This window comes from Natrix helvetica, assembly GCF_964273705.1.
Source record: "Natrix helvetica genome assembly, chromosome: 2".
Taxonomy (NCBI): Eukaryota; Metazoa; Chordata; class Lepidosauria; order Squamata; family Natricidae; genus Natrix; species Natrix helvetica.
Window position 1 is genome coordinate 103,294,022 of NC_138552.1, and position 22,505 is coordinate 103,316,526.

Here is a 22,505-nt window from a genome sequence, read left to right on the forward strand (position 1 = left end):
TCTGTTGGTCTATTTTTCAGTCCTGTTATTATATTAACTGGAAGTGAAGGGTGTATAAAAGCCACTGAAATGCTCTCCACTCATCCAGCAACTTTCACAGTCTCTGAAAATTTAAGACTTTTCAAAAATGTTTCTGCTTCACATTAGTTAGTTGTTTTGGCTGCTGCTTATAAAGAAGACTAAGATTCTGTGGCTTGGGTTTCACATTACATTGTGCAACTTTTCTGCCTGTCCTTAATGTTAGCCCTAGAAAGTAAAATTAAGCAGTAGTGGCAGATGAATGAATTTCTATCAAGAATTATTTGCCTGAAACAGACATCTCATTAGAACAGTTAAATGAACTTTATGATCTCTTAATGACAAATGGCCTGAGTACTCCAAGTCAAAGTTGGAAGATATTTTTGTTATTTTATACATTTTTTTCCTTCGTAGCATTGCTCTGGAGACTGCAGTTTCAGGAACTCTTATTTATAATAATTACACTAGTATTAAGGAGGAACTAGAATAAATTTGTACATGAAATATTATCTGAAGATCATCAACCTAATACTACCTAGAGCAGTTTGCAGGCAACAAATGACATATTAATTGTGCAACTGATCATATCATATATTAGGGAGGGCAGGGCCGGATTTTCCTATAGGCTAACTAGGCTTCAGCCTAGGGCCTCAAGATCAAGAGGAGCCTTTTATTTTTATTTATTATCCGTGCCACATTTTTTATAAAGGTTAGTACCAATTACAACATGTTTCATTTAATATATTGATATATATCACAGTAATGATGTATTTTATTATCTCTCATGTAATTTACAAACTTAAAAATGGGAGGTGAAAGGGCCCCATAAGTGGAATAGCCTAGGGCCTCTTTTCATCTAAATCCGGCCCTGAGGGAGGGGCAGTCTAGTAAATCAGCAACCTGGTCTTGGAGCCGATCCAATTCTACCACCTGCTTTTGACGATTGTGTTGCTCCTAAGCATAATTACAAGGAAGTATAAAGATTACATGTTGAATGACCCTCAGAAGGTGTTTAAGGCATGGGTTTCAAGACCCTTTCTCCTCTAAGATCTAGCTCTCTCTGTTTCAGGATTTCTTCGGGGCTCCCTTATTACTAATTAAGAGCCAGTTTGGTGTGGTGGTTAGGGTGCTGGTCTAGAAATTAGGAGACTGTGAGTTCTAGTCCCACCTCAGGCATAACAGCTGGCTGGGTGACCTTGGGCTTGTGACGCTCTCTCAGTCAGACCCATCTTACAGGGTTGGTGTCATTGTAGGGAAAATAGAAGGAGGGAGAAATATTATGTATGTTTGACACCTTGAGTTATTTAAAAATAATAAAGGCAGATTTTTAAAAAAACCTGAGCATCAGAATAGCATTCTCTTGCTGTTATTTTGAGAGAAAGATTCCTTTGGCACTTATGTACATCTTCTATGTACCTTCCATAGTTTCCTATAGTCCAGGGGTGTCAAACTGGTGGCCCATGGCCCAGGTGTGTCACATGCTGACCACACCCACACCCGGTTTAGGGAAGGAGGGAAAGTCACAATGCATCATGTGACGTGACAATGCAGGTTTGACTCCCCTGCTTTAGTCTGTAAGGAAGACTCAGACTACTGTATTAATAAGACTCTTAATCCCTGATCATACTGGGTGATCACTGATTCATAGAAGTTAGTCTTCACAGGTGTCACTATTTCTCTTAGGTTCTCATCTTACATGATTGCGCTGATGTAAGGCCATCCTGAAATGACTTGGCAGAGGGTATCTTGCAGTTTTCTTGGCAAGATTTTTGGAAGTGGTTTGCCCTTCCTTTCTCTTCACTGAGAAGAGTGACCAACTCAAGGTCACCCAGGTAGCTTGATACTTTTCCCCTCTACTCCAAACCAGTTCTCATTCATAAAAACTTTACTAGGTAAGTTGAAATGCAGATGTGATTCATTGTAAAATGGTATGATTAGAACCGTTCCTAGTCAAACTGTTCCTAATAAAGGATGATGGCGCCATCAGAAGACACCCAGAGAACATGAAAAGAGAACTTGCAAAGGCAACTTGAAGATATCACTAGACCGGGGGTGTCAAACTCGCGGCCTGCAGGCTTGATGCATCACGGCGGATCACGCCCACGCCCAGTTTAGCGAAGGGGGGGGAAGTCATGATATGTCATGTGACGATGATGTGATGATGTGAGTTTGACATCCCTGCACTAGACTTAATTATTGTGGCTTTAATGGATTAAATATACAAACATCTGAAAATGATTTTCAGGTAATGGGAATAACAGCCCATTACCTGAAAGACATTTTCAGAAGCCCTGAACCAGGTATCCTCCTGCTTCAAAGTGTGCATACCACGGCTGCATACACACACCCCAACTTTGCAGTAGTAAGCACTGTCTGCACCAACTTTTTTGAATCTCCAGCAGAAGAAGAACGCATTTTTATATCCTTTCGCATATTTTCATCAGCTAGTTTTTAAATGGTCTTGCCATTCTCCCAAATATATTTGCTACTTTGAAATTTCTTAGCTCCTTGAGATGCTATTCTTCTATTGTATCATTTTAGTTCCTTGGGCTGCTGCTGCTGCTATTATTGTTCCATTATTCTAACATTTTTTAAAATATATATATTTATCAAAAAATCTCATGTAAACAAACCAAAAGGAAAAAAAAAGTATTGGGGGGGGGGCAGACAAAAAGTGCAAGAAAAGAAAACCAAAAAGGCATACAGATGTTTTCCAAGCTTTGTTTTAACAGATAATTGCATTCTTATTACCTCCTCCCTCTTAGGTACCCCTTCATTTAGTCCTCCTCTTTCTTAGTCTTCAAATCCATAAATCAATTCTTTTTTTTTCTTCCTTCAGCAAAAAGCCTGTGTAAGGCTTTCAAAGACAGTTTTTCTTGTTTGTTCTCTGGCCAAACAATGCAAGTCAATTTTGACATTTCTGACATTTTCACAATCCGTTCTTCTGCTGTGGGAATTTCATTCTTCTTCTTCCATTTATTATTTTACCAATTTAGGGTAACGCATTTGAGGCACTGTGTTTGACTTTTACTTTATCTGTTTACTTTGGTTTAGTATATTGCAGGCCACCTGGCAAGCCTGGTCTTTAAAAAATGTCATAAAATTAATGAATTAAAGTTTTTTCTTTGTTCAGAGATGACACATTTCACCAGTCCCCTCCTATTCTTATAAGAAAGGTATATGTTGCAGATGATGGAATATATTCTAAGAATATATTATAAAATCATTAAGAACTGTGGATAAATAAATGTTCTAAGCTAATCAGGCTGACTTGAATTGATAGATGTTTCAATTCTAAAAACTTTTCCTGCCAAATAACATGCATTTAAATGAGGGCATTCCCCTAAAACACACTACTGGTACTATCTCAACACTTAAGATTATTTTATCTGTCCATTCTCAGAAGTTCTTTCCATAAGCCTAAAGGGACTTCAAATACTAAACACAGGCAGTCCTCAACTTACAACCGTTTGTTTAGTGACCGTTCGATGTTACAAAGGCACTGAAAAAAGTGACTTATGACGGTTTTTCACACAACCCTTGCAGCACTTCCAGGGTCATGTGGTCAAAACTGAGCTGCGTGGCAACTAGTTCATATCTAGGATGGCTGCAGTGTCCCGGGGTCTATTATGAACCCCTTTTGAGACTTCTGACAAGCAAAGTCAACAGGGAAGCCAGATTCACTTAATCATGTTACTAACTTAACAACTGCAATGATTTGCTTAACAACTGTGGCATGAAAAGTCATAAAATGGGGCAAAAAGTCACTTAACAACTGTCTTGCTCAGCGACAGAAATGTTGAGCTCTATTGTGGTTGTAAGTCAAGGACTGGCTGTACTATCATTCAGGCTTTTGGGCTACCTCTTCTTCCATAAGATGTACAGGTAGCCCTCGACTTACAACGGTTCATTTAGCAACCGTTCAAAGTTACAACAGCACTGAAAAAAAGTGACACGAAACTTACAACCTCTGTAGCCTCCCTCTGATCATGGGATCAAAATTCAGACGCTTGGCAACTGGTTCAGACTTATGACCGTTGCTTTGTCCCAAGGTCATGGGATCTCCTTTTTGCAACCTTCTGACAAGCAAAATCAAGGGGGAAGCCAGATTCACTCAACAACTATGTCACTAACTTATCAGCTGCAACGATTCACTGAAAAACTGTGGTCAGAAAGTGGGGCAAAACTCACTAAAAATGTGAGTTTTGCAGAAATGTTGGGCTCAAACTGTGGCCAAAATCGTAGTGTTTTTGACGTGAGCAGATATTTTTTATTAACCTGGTGAGTCCCGGACTGGAAGCATTGGGCATTATATATATTCTGGAAAGCACCAGGGGGCTGCAAAGAGTCTCTTGCCATGTCAAGTGCCAAGACCTGGCTTGGAGGAAAATGTAACGTCAGCCGTCAGTCAGTGTCAATGCGTTTTCCTAGGGGAGCCCAGCTCTGCGTCTCCATCTGAAACACAGCCTCGGCTGACATCCTGTTGCTGGCGAAAAAAAAACCCCGGCAAATGAGTCAGATCTTTCCCTCCGGTGACTTTTCAAGGGGGCCGGGCTTAAATGTGGGGCATGGAATTCAGGTGGCCGGCGGAGCCGCCTTGCCAGGGAGAGCCAAGAGTTGCCCGGTTCCTTCAGCCAGCAGAAGAAGGGAAAGCCCAGCTCCGCGCCATGGAAAGCCACGAGCAGCACCGCCGGACGCCTCAAAGCCCTCGCGGTCCCCACGTAAGGCAGATCTCGGGTGGGAGAGCCTTTTGTCTCGGAAACTGCGGGCGCGGGGGGGGAAAGGGTGGGCTGAACGAGAGCCTTGCGGAGGGAACCGGGAGAAGGCAGGCAGGCAGACGTCGCCACGGATGGACTCTCGTTGCACGGGGTCGCTTGCTTGTCTTTAGTCCCTCCGCTACCGGCGGAGGGAGAAGCCACTGGTCCTTAATTCCATCTACCCACGCCGATCCAGTGAAGGGATACGGGGAGCTCTCCTTTTAGCTCCGAATTGCCCGTAGTGCAAAGCAAAAACCCCAGAAGTCCGTTTCCCTTCCGCACAACCGGGGAGGGAGCAATGTGACGGCCGAGAGCGAAGGAGCGGTGTCGCTCCTTAGCAGGGTCTGGTTTGGAGAAATGCAAAGCTGGAAAGAGGGAGTTCTTCCCCATCTTTAGGCGTGGTGGCTCCATTGACGGGATCCTTCCCCCTACCCACCCACCCACCCCGAAAAAGAGAATTGCTTTCTGGATCTGGTCAGCAGCCCTTTCATCTTTGACCGACGGTGCAAAGGGGGAGCGGGCAGGGAGCGAGCAGGGTTGAACCTTAAGGGAAGCAATTGCCTGATAAAAGTTCAAGGGAGCTTATCGCGGGATCCCAGCCACTTCTATCCAGGCGCTTGTCCTCTCGTGTGTCGCTACCGCTCCACTATCTTTCCTTGGCGACCCCAGCCAATCCGCTCCTCCGGTCCATCTCTCTCATGTCAAAACTAGGACTGAGCTGGAAAGATTGACAGTGCTTCCTAATTTAAGGAAGGAAGGAAGGGAGGGAGGGAGGGAGGGAGGGAGGGAGGAAGGAAGGAAGGAAGGAAGGAAGGAAGGAAGGAAGGAAGGAAGGAAGGAAGGAAGGAAGGAAGGAAGGAAGGAATTTTCTAAGGAAATCATTCAATAGCCGCCCTAAAAACGTTATTGGAGTCTGATTATATTTATTTGTATGTCCAAATTTGGGAAGGAGAATGTTTAAGAGGTGGGAACTTGTTAAAGTATTACATTCATGCTTCTTGTTTGTTTGTGTGTGTGTTTGTGTGAGTGTACACGCGTGCACGCACACACACGCACACACACACGTGTGTGTATATATTATTTATTTATTTATTGAATTTATATACCACTGATTTTGCTAATCAAGTGACTCTGGGCATCTTGCAACGTGCTTTTACTTCTGCTGAAGAATTTTACCTTTGCTCAAGTATAATGTGTGTTGTATCTACTTTATCCTACCGCATTGACTGGGAAGAACTTTTCCTCCCAAAATTTGCACAGTTCTAGAGCTTTTAGTATAGTGGAAGGAAAACCCAACCTACCAGATGTTGCTTAACTACAGCTGCAAGCACTACTGATCACACTGTTGGGGCCTCTGGGAATTGCACTTCAGCAGAATTCAGAGAGCTGCAGTAGGTTTGAAGGAACAGAATTCCCCATTTGTTCCCCTCCTGCTCCCCATCCCCATGTATTCACCTGAAGAAGGAACTAAGATATACAGCCTGATCATCTGAAGAAGTTCCTGAAGAAGGAACTAAGATATACAGCCTGATCATCGAGAGGAACTAACACACTGGGGCATTTAGAAAAATAAAAGAAGCATATTTTTTTAAAATAAATATTGTTTATTTAAATTAAGCAAAATTCCCGCTGGTTTGACAAAAAAGTAGAGAGGGTTTGCATCTTGCAAGCACCATAGGAAATTCAAGGTACTTCCCACTACATCCATATGTATGAATTAGGCTTACTTAATGGGCCAAGTCCATTGGAATTTCAAGGACATCGTGCTCTACCAGCATTTACACATGTGAACATTTCTTAATCTATTTTCCCATCATTTAATAAAAATGTTTCCAAAAACATTAATTCATCTGAGGGTAAAGACTCATTCTCCAAATTTGTGGAGCTAATTTATCTTCTAGTTCTATTTTTTTCACTTATGAATATGCCATATAATTGTTCATTCCATTTGTCTTCTCAAATAAAACTACCTTAGCCTTTGATGCATTAATTTCCAAATCCATAATCTTCATTCTGTTGTGCCATCTATGTGAACCTCTCAATCATTCTGGTCTTGAACCAATAGCATAGCATCATCTCATACAAAAGTATGGGTACATTCACATCTTCAATGAACATATCCCTGATGTTGCTAAAAATGTTCCTTACAGAAATCCATTAAAGAACTAAGGAGAATCCCATTCTTACTCGCTGCTGTGAAGGGTCTTTTGCTTATTAATCAATTTGTTCTTTCACATGCTTTATTTCCATGATATACCATATTAAATAACAACCAACTTTCAATTACAGTCACATAAAACATTGTCTAACTCAAGCCCATTCAGTTTATCGTATGCGTTCTCTAAAAATCAGCAATTGACAATAAGTTTCTTTATCAGATTAACACATTTCTCAATGACATTCAGGAGGGCAAAAATCTGATCTGCACACCTTGCATCCAACATAAAGCCACATCACATTTTCCAAATTGTGCTCATTATTACCTCTTGTATATTTTCAATCAAAATGCTGCTAAATTTTCCATGAATACTTTTAAAGGGGGGCTGGGGAGAGATTCATATGAAGAAAAACCAGTTTCTTGGGCATCTTCAAGGAGGGCTCAGGATGTCAAGATGATGGACATGATAAAGTCTTCCATTTTTCATATTTGTGCATTATCTCTTTCTATCATTGTTTTTATTAGATAAGGCAAGCAGCGGTCTTAATAATCAAACACAGGTGCAGCTTTTGTATAAACAGTGTGTGAGCTAGATATTCTTCATAAATAAACTACATTCATATTTAATGGTTGTTTAGGTTTGCCATCTACACTTGCAGCCTTACTATTTTTGAACATTGTCACAGAATTTATTACTTCCACACTATCACTTTTTCTTGAACACCAACCTAGCATTAATGTTAGTTTTAATCTTTCGCATATTGCTATCATTCTCAAATAGAAATTTCTGAAATGCCTCTTCCAACACCCATTTACTTGAATTTCATTCCAAATAATTATATCATGGGAAAGGCTCCTTGTTTAGCCTTTTCCACCCTCTTGCAAAACCACTTTTTATTCTTATTAAAATTGTTCTGCATTTTATCAGCCTTTTACAAACTTAACCTTCCCTTGTTGTCATTTTTGCAGTAATATTCTCTCACTCTCTTTCTTTCTTTTACACACACATATACAACACAAAAGTCATAGTCATCACAATCATCTTGATCTTTGTATCTTTTGTTGATTCTCTCAATATTTTATCAAAAATAACCTCATCAATTACACTTGATTCATTCCTTTTTTCATATGCATACATGTATGTACTGATCTTTATATTCAAAATATTTTTTAAAACAGATACAGACTAATTATTTTTCTAATTCATTCTTAGATCTCTCTTTTTCTGTGCAGTTCTCACTCCAGCCAGCCATTCATGTCACCTCCAGAATTATATTTTCACTTGGATGCAATTATTATGCTCCATTCTGTGCAATTTTAATCAAAATTCATTCCTGTTTATCCTCTTGTTAACCTTGTATTGCAATGTGCAGACACATGCGAGCATCTTATAAATCCCTACTTTCATATGCATTCACAATACCCAAGATGACATCAAGTCATTATTTCAACATATATTTAACTATTTCATTCATAATTAAATCTACACTTTTATTTTCCTGGGTCATCTATTTATCATTTCCACTAGCCATCCAGAATCCCTATGGATAATGAGATGGGTGGCATATAAATTTAATAAATAAATCAATAGATCAGACTATCTTCTTTAGTTGTTATATCCATCTCCTTTTTCTTTTTCATTTCCATCGATTTTAATCAATTTGTTTCTTTTCCGTCCTTAATTCACACTCTTTGTCACACACATTCCAAATCATAACCTTTCATACGTTATGCTGTTAACAGATGTGCCTCTACAAATTATTTCCAAATTGGTGAATTTGGATTTTCACATCCAAATTTTTAACAAGATAATGGAAAAAGTAGACCAAGTTATCAGCCTTATATGTATATGTTTCTGCATGCAGATTTTCTGCAGCAAAAAACTGTACGTACCTATGTATTTTTTTTGTACATTTCAATCAGTGTACTACAAACGTAATCAAAGTCCCCTTTTATCCATGCATGCTTTATGTTCATCTATGTAAGCCAGGATTTCTAACTTAGAGTCTACCATGCAAGCTAGTATAAGGTTGTCTGTGTTCAACAATTAAGAGATATCCACAGTGCATTGACATAGAGTCAGGATAGGCTATTTAGTGTTCCTGAGATTAATTAGTGCTGCTTACCGTTCCATATCTGAAGTGCAATCCGGAAACCATTTATTACATTCCAAGCTCACTTTATTCTGAAGTATCCTTTAATTGGGCTCAGAGGACCATATCAGAAATGCACGATTATTTATACATATATATTTTCAATAGGCTAAGTTTTTGGTGTTAACAGCATTGTAAAAAATAGTATTCTGTCCTGTCTCTCCTTCTATTAATCAGGAAAGGACATCATCAAAGAAAGGAAGAAAAACAAGGAGAGGGAGAAAAGATTCAGTAAAACAACAAAAATTAGAATGAACTGTTATTAAGACATAGAACCATGATGGTGCAGTAGTTAGAAGGCAGTATTGCAGGTTAATTCCACTGACTGCCTGCAGTTCGATTTGCAGCGGCTCAAGGTTAGCCTTCCATCCTTCTTAGTAAAATAAGGCCCCGTATTGTTGGGGGCAATATGCTGACTCTGTAAACTGCTTAGAGAGGGCTGTGAAGCACTGTGAAGCGGTATATAAGTCTAAGTGCTATTGCTATTGAATAACTATACAGTGTTTGTGTGGGACCCAGGCTTCCCTATGAGCAATCAGGAGTTAACAACCTGGAGCTACAATTGCTTAGTTAGGTTTTTAGCTAGGAGTTTTTAACCTTTTCCTAAAAATGTTTGAGGGAGAGGATTTGCTTAGGAACTTGCTTCTAGATTTTGGCAGCACAATCTTGGTAGCATCATGGCTAAGAAGCAACAACAAACATTTTTGTAGGGCCACAGACAATCACTGGATTGGCCACTTCTGATTAGAGAGAATGGAGTATCAGCAGCTGGATCAATTTTAGTAAAGTTAAAGAAACTATTTATTTATCTTTACTTCCTTGGTATGGAAGAAGTTTAAAACAAATTATTGAATATGGTTGGAACAATCAGTCTAGTGAGGATTGATATGCGAATATGGCTGATGTAGAGTTCAAGGACAAATGAGTTGTACAATGTGGGCATATTAATATGCATTCAGGTGAATACCTCACCTGTTACAGTTCAGTCTTGCGGATAAATTATAGGAAGCTCCACTGATTTGTTTTGGTTCAGGGATTTAAGCTGGCCATGAAGAAAACTAATTTTATGCCCAAGACTTGAAGTCTACAAAGAGAAAAATTAATATGGATTACTTTGAGAATTTGCTAAGTAGAAGATATAGTATGGTCATGTCTCTCCTGAAAAATAATTGAACAATCATTATTATGCTTTATAAATCTTTTGGCGCAATTCTAAGTGAAACTGAATTCTGGGATTCATTTCTGAATAGGAGGGCATTGCTTCTCCCAGGACACAGAGAATAGCGGTGTGAGACACAGCCACTGCTGGTTCCACAAAATGTAATTGTTTCCCATCTTTGCTTCTTCACTGGAGTCTTTCACCAATAACAGTGATGGCATCATAAATAGTCCAACCTTTGCACAAAACAGAGTCTCTTCTCTCTTCAACCCCCAGTTTCTTTTGCTTTGACTGGCAAATCTCTCTTTCCATTCTTTAGGTCCATTTAACTACTTGAAGCTGTCATACTGGATTGCTCACAGGCCATTAAGTGCATTAGATGTTTAAAGATGGCCTGCAAATGCACAAATCAGTAGTGCTAAATGTAATCTATATACTAGTTAATAAACCAGTAATGGCTACACCATGATCCAGTGTTTTTCTGACAAGTAGGTGCAACATTTTTACAAGCAACACAGTGTTGTACAGGTAGCCCTCAACCTACGACCACAATTGTGCCCAAAATTTCTGTTGCTAAGTGAGAAATTCATTAAGAGAATTTTGCCCCATTTTATGACTTTTTTGGCCACATTTGCTAAGTGAAGCACTGCAGTTATTAAATTAGTAACAAGGTTGTTAAGTGAATCTGGCTTCCCCATTGACTTTGCTTATCAGAAGGTTGATCGCATATCCCCAGGGCACTGCAAATTTCATACACGTGAGTCAGTTGCCAAGCATCCGAATGTAAATCACATGGCCATGGGGATGCTGCAACGATGCTGCAAGCATGAAAAATGGTCATAAGTCACTTTTTTCAATGCCATTGTAACTTCGAATGGTCACTTAATGAACTTTTGTAAACTGAGGACTACCTATATTGTCTCTGCTCTTACCATTACTCTTTAGATTGTTTAGGGAGTTGTGATTGATATTTACTGCAAACACTTTGGATAAAAAAGTGTGAGTGTTTGGTTAATGCTTGCTAGCTAGGAAAATAAGAGGTGGAAAGGTAGAAATGCCAGTGTTACAATTGTATGTACTGTACATCTTTGAGGCAGGCATCATGCTAAGGTAAAATGTGTTGATTTTGCTTGGGGTTTAATCTGAAACCAGCCACTGTGATTTTTGATTCATTTAATAAATGATGGCCTAGCCTGTTATATGAACCAGGCTCAATAAATGAAGTTTATAAACATAGATTTTTAAGGATTAAGTTTTTGAAGAATGTGACAATTTGAATGACTTTTGAGAAAGAAGATAAAGGAAAACCAGTTTATTTTCTCTACAATATAAATAACTCCCCAAATCCCAGTACACAGAGGTTTTCTTTAGCTCTTCACTTGTGAATACCAAGCATTCTGCACACACTGAGATTTTTTTTCTTTAATTAATGTGGTTCATTGTGATCCTAATGAGACCAAATTAATCTCTAACAACAGCTGTCTTTGTTTCAGCTGTAGGTATCAAATTCTTCCTCTGGTACTTTAACACAGATGCTAACTAAAGGCAAAGTTATAATGAAAATGGGCAATTCTTGTTGTATGGCAACTATATCACATGTGGCAATACAAACAAAGTGTTATGTCCTACAAGTTCTTGTTTGAATTATTTATAATACTATTTGCAACACTGTAGTGGGATGGTACAGACATACTCGGGGCTTCTGTGCTCTTAATTTGTTAAAAAATCAGATCTACCGTTGTGGGTGTTATATTGGCTATATATCGGCATCATCCCAGTGGAAATATCCTATGTGTATTTTTTCATACATATACATCTTTGTTTCCATGAAGGAAATGCGTGTAGACCAGAGGTGATATTCAGCCAATTCTTACTGGTTCTGGCAAACAGGTAGTGGAAATTTTGAGTAGTTCAGAGAACCAGCAAATACCACCTCTGGCTGGCCCCGCCCCCATCTATTCGCTGCGTCCCGAGTCCCAGTTGATTGGCTGGGTATTCTTTTGTTGTGCTGCACAGGAGAAGAGAGCTGAAAAGCAGGTTAGTGGGGTGGGGAGGGAATCGGGATTTTGCAATAACCTTTCCCAGGAGTGGAGAGGGAATGGAGATTTTGCAGTAACCTTCCCCAGGAGTGGGGAGGGAATGGGGATTTTGCAGTAACCTTCCCCAGGAGTGGGGAGGGAATGGGGATTTTGCAGTAACCTTCCCCAGGAGTGGGGAGGGAATGGGGATTTTGCAGTAACCTTCCTCAGGAGTGGAGAGGGAATGGAGATTTTGCAGTAACCTTCCCCAGGAGTGGAGAGGGAATGGAGATTTTGCAGTAACCTTCCCCAGGAGTGGGGAGGGAATGGGGATTTTGCAGTATCCTTTCTAGAGGGTGGTTGCTAATTTTTTTACTACTGGTTTGGGCGCGCTCTCTCTCGCCCACAATGCTTCTACGCATGTGCAGAAGAGTCCGGGTGGGTGGGTGGAGCCTCTTGCCATCGCTATTACCAGTTCAGCCAATCCAGGCCGAACCAGCAGCAACCCACCTCTGATCCTTCTCCTGCCACGCTCACCAAGCCATGCCCACGCACACCACACCCACCAAGCCATGCCCACAGACCTGATAGTAAAAAATTTTGAATCCCACCACTGGTGTAGACACCAAGTTCTCCATTAATTATTAGCTGATCCTCCTGAGACATAAAGCCAATTTTTCTCTCTCCCGTCCTTGGAGGAGAGTAATAAACAGCATTGATTAAACCCTAACAGAGGGTGTCATAAAAAGCTGTTGAAGATAGTTATATATGGACGTGGTTGTATAATTCTCTCCTAATTATAGAAGCGTTTAGGTTGTAGAATATTTGCTGGTAGGTCATTAGGAACAACCTTGTGAAAGACTTTTGTGTACTGTATATTTTTTATATTCAGATATGGCAGGTGTGATTATTTGTGAAAAAGACCTTAGGAACCCGAGTAAAGAGATGCGGCTGAGAGAATGTTCACACAGCCCACAGCTGTATAGTGTTTGAGGCAAGATACCAGGGGTGAAATCCAGCAGGTTCTGACAGGTTCTAGAGAACCGGTAGTGGAAATTTTGAGTAGTTTGGAGAACCGGCAAATGCCACCTTTGGCTGGCTCCAGAGTGGGGTGGGAATGGAGATTTTGCTGTATCCTTCCCCTGGAATGGGGTGGGAATGGAGATTTTGCAGTATCCTTCCCCTGCCATGCCCACCAAGCCACACCATGCTCACCAAGCCATGCCCACAGAACCAGTAGTAAAAAAAATTGAATTTCACCACTGCAAGAGACCCTTGTTTCTCAAGCTGCAATGGCTAGAAATATCCAGTGTAGTTTTACAATAACATAGAAATATCTGGTTGTGGTTGTAGTTCCTGTCTGTTCCTACCACAAGGCCAGCATCAACCTTGCAAATATCAAAGTATAATTCTCAATCCCCATCTCCTTTACAGCCCAAGTAACTATGCTAAGCTGTCTCTTAACTATGTGATGTTCCCTTGGCAGCATCTCTCTGCCCAGACTTCCAAGATCTTTCCCACATGCCATCTCGGCTGTCTAATAAAGAAAGATCGGGGGTCTTTCCTCACTACTGACTTGAAGTGCTATTCACTAATGCCATAACATTTGCTGCCTTCATCGTCAACCCTGTTCTGGTTTTTGGGGTGACATTTTGAATAGAAGTGGGAGATGGGCTGGCAATATATGTGGAGAGAAAATCAGAATTTGCTGTTTGGAGATTGGCCACTATGAGGCTTGGATACAAAATCTAGAAATCTGACCCCAGACTTGTTTTGCTCTTGATGTAAAAGCATATGATGAATAAGAGGAAGCATCATCAGTATTTGCAAAACTGAGAGACTATTGTAGGACAGCTTTGTACTATTGAAGAACATACAAAGGGTCTTTTTTTACCTTTTACAAAGAAGATTACACTGATATAATTCATAAATGAATAATATACAAAAAGGGAATTAAACAAGGCACCAATTCCAGAATTGCAGAAAACAGACAAAAATATTGGGCGCTATCTAACAAATGTCTCCAACCTTCGCTTTGTAGCAAAGGTTGTCGAGAGTGTGGTAGCACGTCAGCTTCCCCAGTACCTAGATGAAGCTGTCTACCTGGATCTGTTTCAGTCGGGTTTCAGGCCCGGGTTGGTCGATGATCTCTAGTGGACCCGGGACAGGGGCTGCTCCTCTGTCCTGGTCCTATTAGACCTCTTGGCGGCTTTTGATACCATCGACCATGGTATCCTACTGCGACGACTCGGGGGGTTGGGAGTGGGGGGCACCGTTTTACGGTGGTTCTCCTCCTACCTGTCGGATCGGTCGCAGTTCATGTTGACTGGAGGGCAGGGATCGACCCTGAGGCGCGTCACTTGTGGGGTGCCCCAGGGGTCGGTTCTCTCACCCCTCCTGTTCAACATATATATGAAACTGCTGGGTGAGATCATCCGTGGTTTTGGGGTACGATATCATCAATATGCTGATGATACCCAACTTTTCATCTCTACCCCAAACCACCGAAACGATGCCTCGACATGATTTCCTGATGCCTGGAGGCTGTGCAGATCTGGATGGGGAGGAACAGGCTCAAGCTCAATCCCTCCAAGACTGAGTGGCTGTCGTTTCCGTCATCTCAATTTGTGCATCTTGTTCCATCTTTGATGATAGGGGGAGAAATTTTAGCCCCCTCAGAGAGGGCCCGCAATCTGGGAGTCATCCTGGGCATGCGGCTTAGTTTAGAAGAACATCTGACGGCCGTGACCAGGGGGGCCTTTTACCAGGTTCGCCTGGTATGTCAGTTGTGCCCCTTCCTAGATCAGGATGCTCTATGCACAGTCACTCATGCCCTCGTCCTTTCTCGCCTGGACTACTGCAATGCTCTCTACATGGGGCTGCACTTGAAGAGCACCCAGAGGCTTCAGCTGGTCCAGAACGTGGCCGTGTGGGTTATCATGGGATACCTAGGTGCTCCCATGTTACACCCCTTTTAGGTGGTCTGCAGTGGTTGCCGGTTGTTTTCTGGGTGCGATTCAAGGTACTAATTATGACCTTTAAAGCACTCCATGGCTTAGGCCCAGGGTACCTGCGAGACCACCTACTGCCACAGTAGCATCCCACCATCCAGTGTGATCCCACAGGGTTGGCTTCCTCAGGGTGCCGTCAGCCAGACAGTGTCAGCTGGCGACCTCCAGGGGGAGAGCCTTCTCTGTGGGAGCACCTTCCCTCTGGAATGAGCTGCCCCCGGAGCTTTGCATAATCCCCGACCTCCGGTCCTTCTGACGCACCCTAAAAAGTTGGCTTTTCCAGCAAGCTGACCTGGCCTGTTAATTTTATCTAATTTTTAAAATGTTATTGTTATATTAATTTGGTTTGTTTTTTGGATACTTATCTAATTTCCTTTTCACTTTTGTGATATGTGTTTTTTAATGATGTACACCGCCCTCAGTCCTTTGGGAGAAGGGCGGCATATAAATCCAATAAATCCAATTCAATCCAAATCCAAAATGAAATTCAATGGTGAAAAAAGTAAGGTTCTACATTTAGGCAAGAAAAACAAAATGTAAAGGTAAAGTATATATGGTACTTTGCTTAATAGTGGTGACTATGAGAGGGATCTTGGGGACAACCATTTAAATATGAGCCAGCAGTGTGCAGCAGCTGCCCAAAAAACCCCAACACAGTTCTAGGCTGCATAAACAGAGGGATAGAATCAAGATCACGTGAAGTGCTAATACCACTTTATAATGCCTTGGTAAGGCCACACTTGGAATACTGCATTGTAAAAAAAGATGTTGAAACTCTAGAAAGAATGCAGAGAAGAGCAACAAAGATGATTAGGGGACTGGAGGCAAAAACATATGGAAAATGGTTGCAGGAACTGAGTATGTCTAGTTTAATGAGGGAGAGACATGATAGCAGTGTTCCAATATCTCAGGGGCTACCACAAAGAAGAGGGAGTCAAGCTATTTTCCAAAGCACCTGAGGGTAGAATAAAAAGCAACTGGTGGAGACTAATCAAGGAGAGAAACAACTTACAACTGTTCTGTCCCGTGCTTCCAATGAATATGCAGACACAGGCTTGACTGTCTGCCATGACTAATTACATAGATAAAGCCACCCCTTGGCTAGGAGCCTAGAAAGTTACAGAATGATTTCTCAACGGCTGGTATAATGGACTGTTGTTTCCTGCAAAGATTCCCCTCCAATCGCTCCACCTATAAACTCTTTGGGAGGGGCCACACCCTTAACCAGCTGTCCTTACTTCCTTCTATGATGTCTTCTCCACAGCTGTTCCTTTCTCTTATCAATTTGTACGCATTCGCACATCAGTGACAACCTCCCTCTGTTCCTCCTCACTGCTCCCTGACTCAGATGCCACCTGGTGGCCAACAATTCTAGTTCCTGCTCTGACTCCAAACACCTTCCAGAGTCTTCCTCATTCTCCCATAATGATCTGAGTTGTCAGAGTCCACCAATAGCTCAGCCGGTCGCTGCTGGGCCACAACAAGAACTAAGGAGAACTTTCCTGATAGTTAGAACAATTAATCAGTGGAACAGCTTGCCTCCAGAAGTTGTGAATGCTCCAACACTGGAAGTCTTTAAGAAGATGTTGGATAGCCATTTGTCTGAAGTGGTGTAAGGTTTCCTGCCTAAGCAGGGTGTTGGACTAGAAGACCTGCAAGGTCCCTTCCAACGCTGTTATTCTATTAGGAATAAAAGTGTTTTATATCCCATGAGGCATTACATCACAGTTAGAAAATGTGTGGTGAAAAGGGGGGGGAATCCTCATTAGCTTACCATTTGCTCCCTATTTCTTTATCAGATTAAAAATATTATAAACAACATTATAACTGAGTTCACATTATGGTTTATTCAATGTACAAGGTCCACCTATATACCTAGAGAAACATAAATTGGTTTTAGTAGCATAGAAGAAACCATGATATGCTTCTTGAATTTGAACTGTTATTCAAATTTACACTTGCATTACATTTATTTTAAGAAATTGTATTACCAGTAAGTTTCAAGAAGCCAGGTGCCTTTCCTCTTTCTGTATGATGAATCTCATTTTGCAGAATACATATCTAAGTTTATTACATTACTTGGCGAGACTACAGTACATTTACTAGTCTATGGATTAAATATTTCTCATGCCAATTTTTTTTCCTCAAACTTGAACAAAATAAATTTTATCTGGTTTTCTTAAATTGCCTTTACAATTTAAATATTTAAACCCTAGGTAACTTAAAATTAATTCATATAATCCAGGGGAAGGGAGAGAAAAAAGAAAAATGCATTATCTATCAGCATATTGATCGTATATGTAATGAATAGATTTTTAAAAAATCCGCCCTCAGAGATTGAAAAACAGCTGCACTGTATGTTAGTAAAAGTTAATAACATTCTCAGAGGATATAATGTACCACATATTTTTCTCCCCATGATATGTAGAAACTTAAAAAAATAAGGGAGAAGATTAAGTCTCCCTCTCCAAACATGCATACAGTTCTTCCTCCATCTAACAATTATCTCCTTTGTATGCATGCTTTTAATAGTAAATACAAAACCGTCAGAACATCACATGTAAATCTCTTGATATATTGGAAATCAGTTTTTGTGCAAAATATGTTATTCTTAACCTGATTTTAAAGATTCCTAGACAACCTGTCTTGTTAGGTCATCGTTTCAGAAATATTTCCTTACCTAAACAGAGAGAAAGAATGATCAGTGGAAAAAATACATTGGAAGTGGGAGTGCCTTCCAACTTTCTGCTAGCTGATTGCCCTCAGGTAGCCAATGATGGGACAGTCTACCTCAGTCCTGGGCATTTTATGGCCTGTGGTCCATATCCAGCCTGTGGGCAATTCTAGTCCGTCCCGCAGTATTAGCAGATTCGCCAGTGAGGGGCGGGGCATCAGCATGTTGAGTGGAGTGTCAGTGCTGGGGGTGGGGCATTGCAGTGACGTGCGGTGAGGTTTATGGCTGGTGAGGCTGGTGATGTCATTAGCGCGAGCCGCAGTCCCCTTCATGTTGACTCAGGAAGGTGGGGAATGGGACCACGTGTGCAGGAGGCTGAAGCTGCTGAACCTCTGGGAATGGGACCACGGGTGCAGGAGGCTCCTCTAGCCTCAGCCTCCCTCCTGCCTCCCTCCTGCACACGTGGTCCCATTCCCCTCCTTCCTGACTCCTGAGTCAACCGCGGCTCACGCTCCACAGTCCCCTTTATGTTGACTCAGGAAGGCGGGGAATGGGACCACGTGTGCAGGAGGGAGGCTGAGGCTAGAGGAGCCTCCTGCACCTGTGGTCCCATTCCCAGACCACGTGTGCAGAAGGCTCCTCAGCGCCTTTTCCCTTTTCCCTTTTTTTTGTCATGATGAGAGCGGTGAGGCTCTGCCTCCCCTGCCTCCCCTGACCACACGTCCCTGGGTCATTGGTAGAGAGGTGGGGCAATGTCAATGACAATGGTGCAGCAGAGACCACAAAAGTCCCTGTTTCATGTTTCTCATGTGGCCCCTTAGGAAAATTAATTGCCCACTCCTAGTCTACCTGGCCTCCAGAGGGCTAGAAAGGGAATCTACCTGATCTCCAGTGGCCAAAGGAGAGGCTGGTTTATGTGGTCTCCAGAAGATCAGGGTGAAACTAGTCTATTGAAACTCTGGTTGGCAATGTAGCAATGCAGCAGCATTGAAGCAACCACAAATTTGCCAAATTTCAATCCCATGGATATCATGGATCCTAGATTTTGGACACATTCTGTTGGCTAGCCCATTTTAGGTACTTTGGTTCAAAAAATGGTTTCCCTATGATGCATTCTGTCACCTAGTTAAAGGTTAGAGACAGGAGAGTTTTACTAGTATATAGATATTCAACGTGTCACTTTCAGGAGGGATTGTATTCTTAGCCAATTTTATATCTGCTTACTTGGAAATAAATCTCTGACTTCAAAAGGTCTTTGAATTCAGAGACTTATTTGAAAATTTTGAGAATTTGAGAAGGTTTCAGATCCAGCTTTGCTTCTGCTGTAACCATTTTGGCATTAGTAAGGTATATTATTGGCTAAACATGGGCTAGGAGTCTTTCTTTACTAACTGACCAAGTTGAGAGGGCTGACATTTACTGTAATATATACTACTATTGCTTATCTCCAGTAATTATGAGCAAGTAAAGCAGAGATTCGAGGCTTAACAGAGATTATGATACTGAAGTCAACTTTTTTTAAAAAAAGGATAAATTTCAGTTCATTATTATTTTTAGTATTTTCACAGGCTCTCTAATTAATGTCTAGATTGTGTGAAGGATCTGTAGCCTTCCAAATATTGTAGAACAACTCCTAGCATCCCTATTCATAAGCTATACAAGAATATGGTACCTCTAGTATAAGACAATAGAAATCACTAGAATTTTAGTTAATTATTTTACCTGCCTTCAAAAGAATGACGACAAAAAGATTATTGGGGTTCTTTTTGATGTTGTTGTGCCTTCAAGTCAATTTTTGACTCTCAGTGACTGGCAGAACTAGAACCTGCATTTTCCTTGGACCAAATTCACCCAGTTGGCTTTGTGCTAAAGGCAGGACTAGAACTCACAGTCTCCCAGTTTCTAGCCTGGTACCTTTAACCATTACACCAAACTGGCCTATATAGAGAAATTAGCAAGTGAAAATTATATAGTATATGCATAAATATGCTTGCACCGTAAGCAATGATTCAATTGCTCCGAATATATCATCAAATGGAATCTAATAAGTCAATGTTCATTTGCAATCTGCTGTAGAATCTAGAGTGCTCTTTGGGCACATGTACTTTAATTCACTGGCTGACCTTTTGTGACTAAGTGTACATTGCATCATTAATCAAATTGTTTGGGCATACATACCTTGAGTTAATATTTACTAGGAATTTTCTCTTTCAAGAATCTGGAATGTCAATAAGGCCATACTGCTAATTCATCAGTAGAACTTTTCTCTCTCTTTAAATACGCCTTTATCTTGCCATGTTGTTTCTTGGTAAAAGAGGTGTGTGTGTGTGTGCCTTCAAGTCGCTTTTTGGTCCTGGCAACTGACTGGATTATTCCCTGCAGTTTTCTTGGCAAGACTTTTCAGAAGTGGTTTGCCACTGCCTCTTGCTTAGGGCTGAAAGAATGGGACTTAGGTAAGGTGGATGACACTTTGCCTTAAGTGTCATCCAACTGTTTTTGGCTTAACACAAGATTACAATTACAGTGCAGGATTTCTAGCCTGGTGCCTTAACCACTACACCAAACTGGCTTCTTTTTGGTAAAATAAAGGAGAATTTATCATTGTTTTCCAAAGTGTAGTATGAAATAATTCCTTTGCCAATGCTACTAAAATGATCAGCTGCTTACAGTATCTTCTTATATTGCGGCTGCCCCAAACTGATTCCTCTTAATACCTTGGGTGAACCTCTAGGAATATATATGCTTGGTGTATACCCTTGGCATTCTTTGCTCATTTCTCCTCATAGGGGAAACCTACCATCATAAGGGAACACAGCAAGATTTGAGGAGGACAAAATAACATTTATATGCATGGACATTGCTAGATGGAGTACACAGAAATAAATTTGACTATATTACTGGCACAAGGAGGTATAAATGCTCAAGTTATTACAGCAAAAAATGGACAGGTTGTTTAGAATTAATGTTAAAAGAGAATGAGAAATTGGAAGTGATATTATTCCAGATGTTAAGGAATAACTTTCATAAATGTATATGATGTTTTGGAAAAGGAAGTTGTAAATCAAGGATTACCTGTATAAAGTAGATTTTTTTTCTTTTTCTTTGTTTTTTTTAAATCTTTTTTTTTTACGTTTAAAGACTACTAGATTAGTTGACTTTTTTTGTAATTTGTAAGATATCATAAGATATATATGCCTTCCAAATGCACAGGTATAGGGTGGTACCTGGCTCAATAGTAGTAATTGTGAGAGGGATTTTGAAGTCTGGACAATAACTTAAATATGAGCCAGGAGTGTCCTGCAGCTGCCAAAAAAAACCAACACAGTTCTAGGCTGCATTAACAGAGGAATAGAATCAAAATCACATGAAGTGTTGATACCACTTTATAATGCTTTGGTAAAACCAGACTTGGAATACTGCATCCAGTTTTAGTTGCCATGATGTAAATAAAATGTTGAGACTCTAGAAAGAGTGCAGAGAAAAGCAACAACGATTATTAGGGGATTGGAGGCTAAAACATATGAAGAACGGTCGCTGGAATTGGGTATGTCCAATGAAGAGAAGAACTAGGGTTGACATGATAGCAGTGTTCATTGCCCCAAAGAAGAGGGAGTCAAGCTATTCTCCAAACCACCTGAAGGCAGGACAAGAAGCAATGGGTGGAAACTAATCAAGGAGAGAAGCAGCCTAGAACTAATAAGAAATTTCCTGACAGATCCAATTAATCAGAGGAACAACTTGCAAATACTCCAATACTGGAAGTTTTAAAGAAGAGATTGGACAACCAGGTATAAGTCTTATTGTCTGAGCAGGGGGTTGGACTAGAAGACATCCAAAGTCACTTCCAACTCTCTTATTTTGTTAATCTATTATTCCTAGACTCATTATTTTATGCCTCCAAGCAATAGAGCACCCCTTATCAATATCATTATTCAATTTATTAGAAAGGGAATATAAGAAGAGTTGTAAAATAATTTATCTTTTTAACATTAACCTAACCATTTTTATCTGCCTTTGACAAATAGAACCCAACCCAACCAGCCAATTCGAGGCTAATTTTATTTGTATGGTGTGTATATGTACGTTGTGTTAATATTTTAATTGACTTTATGACATTTCAAAATGTTATAAAACACAAAATAACAAAAGGGGGAAAATTTTAAGGGGAATCAAAAAGGGAGAAAAATGTCAGAAAAATAACAAGAAGAAAGGGTTGCCTTCAGCTTTCTTGAATACAGGTACAAATATATAATAAAGTAAACTTTTACTCTAAGATAAAATAAACAAAAATATATAAAATATAGAAATTAAACAATCAAGATAACAACAAAAACATCTTATTCTGGTTAAACATAAGTATAAAAATATATAGAGTATCGGGAGCACGTTCTGTGTACAGTCAGTGGTAACAATTTGGTACCCACTTACTACAGGACATTAAGCTAAAAGTGGAAGATGAGTTTAAGGATTTTATGAGTTCAAAAGGGTCATTCTGAAAAAAGCATACATTTATGTTGTATTCTAACTCCCATATCAAATTGAAGTTTGGCTTATCTT

General features: G+C 40.4%; 1 protein-coding gene across 2 annotated transcripts in view; it reads left to right on the plus strand.

Annotated features, from left to right (window-relative positions):
- The first annotated feature begins 4,433 nt into the window (after window positions 1-4,433).
- The window catches only part of GNE (glucosamine (UDP-N-acetyl)-2-epimerase/N-acetylmannosamine kinase), a 51,395-nt gene continuing 33,323 nt past the window's right edge, over window positions 4,434-22,505 (plus strand). For both annotated transcript variants that reach the window (XM_081944487.1, XM_081944491.1), the window contains exon 1: window positions 4,434-4,739. In XM_081944487.1, the coding sequence (XP_081800613.1) occupies window positions 4,578-4,739 (162 nt within the window). In that variant the 5' untranslated portion in view covers window positions 4,434-4,577. The remainder of the gene's footprint in view (window positions 4,740-22,505) is intronic.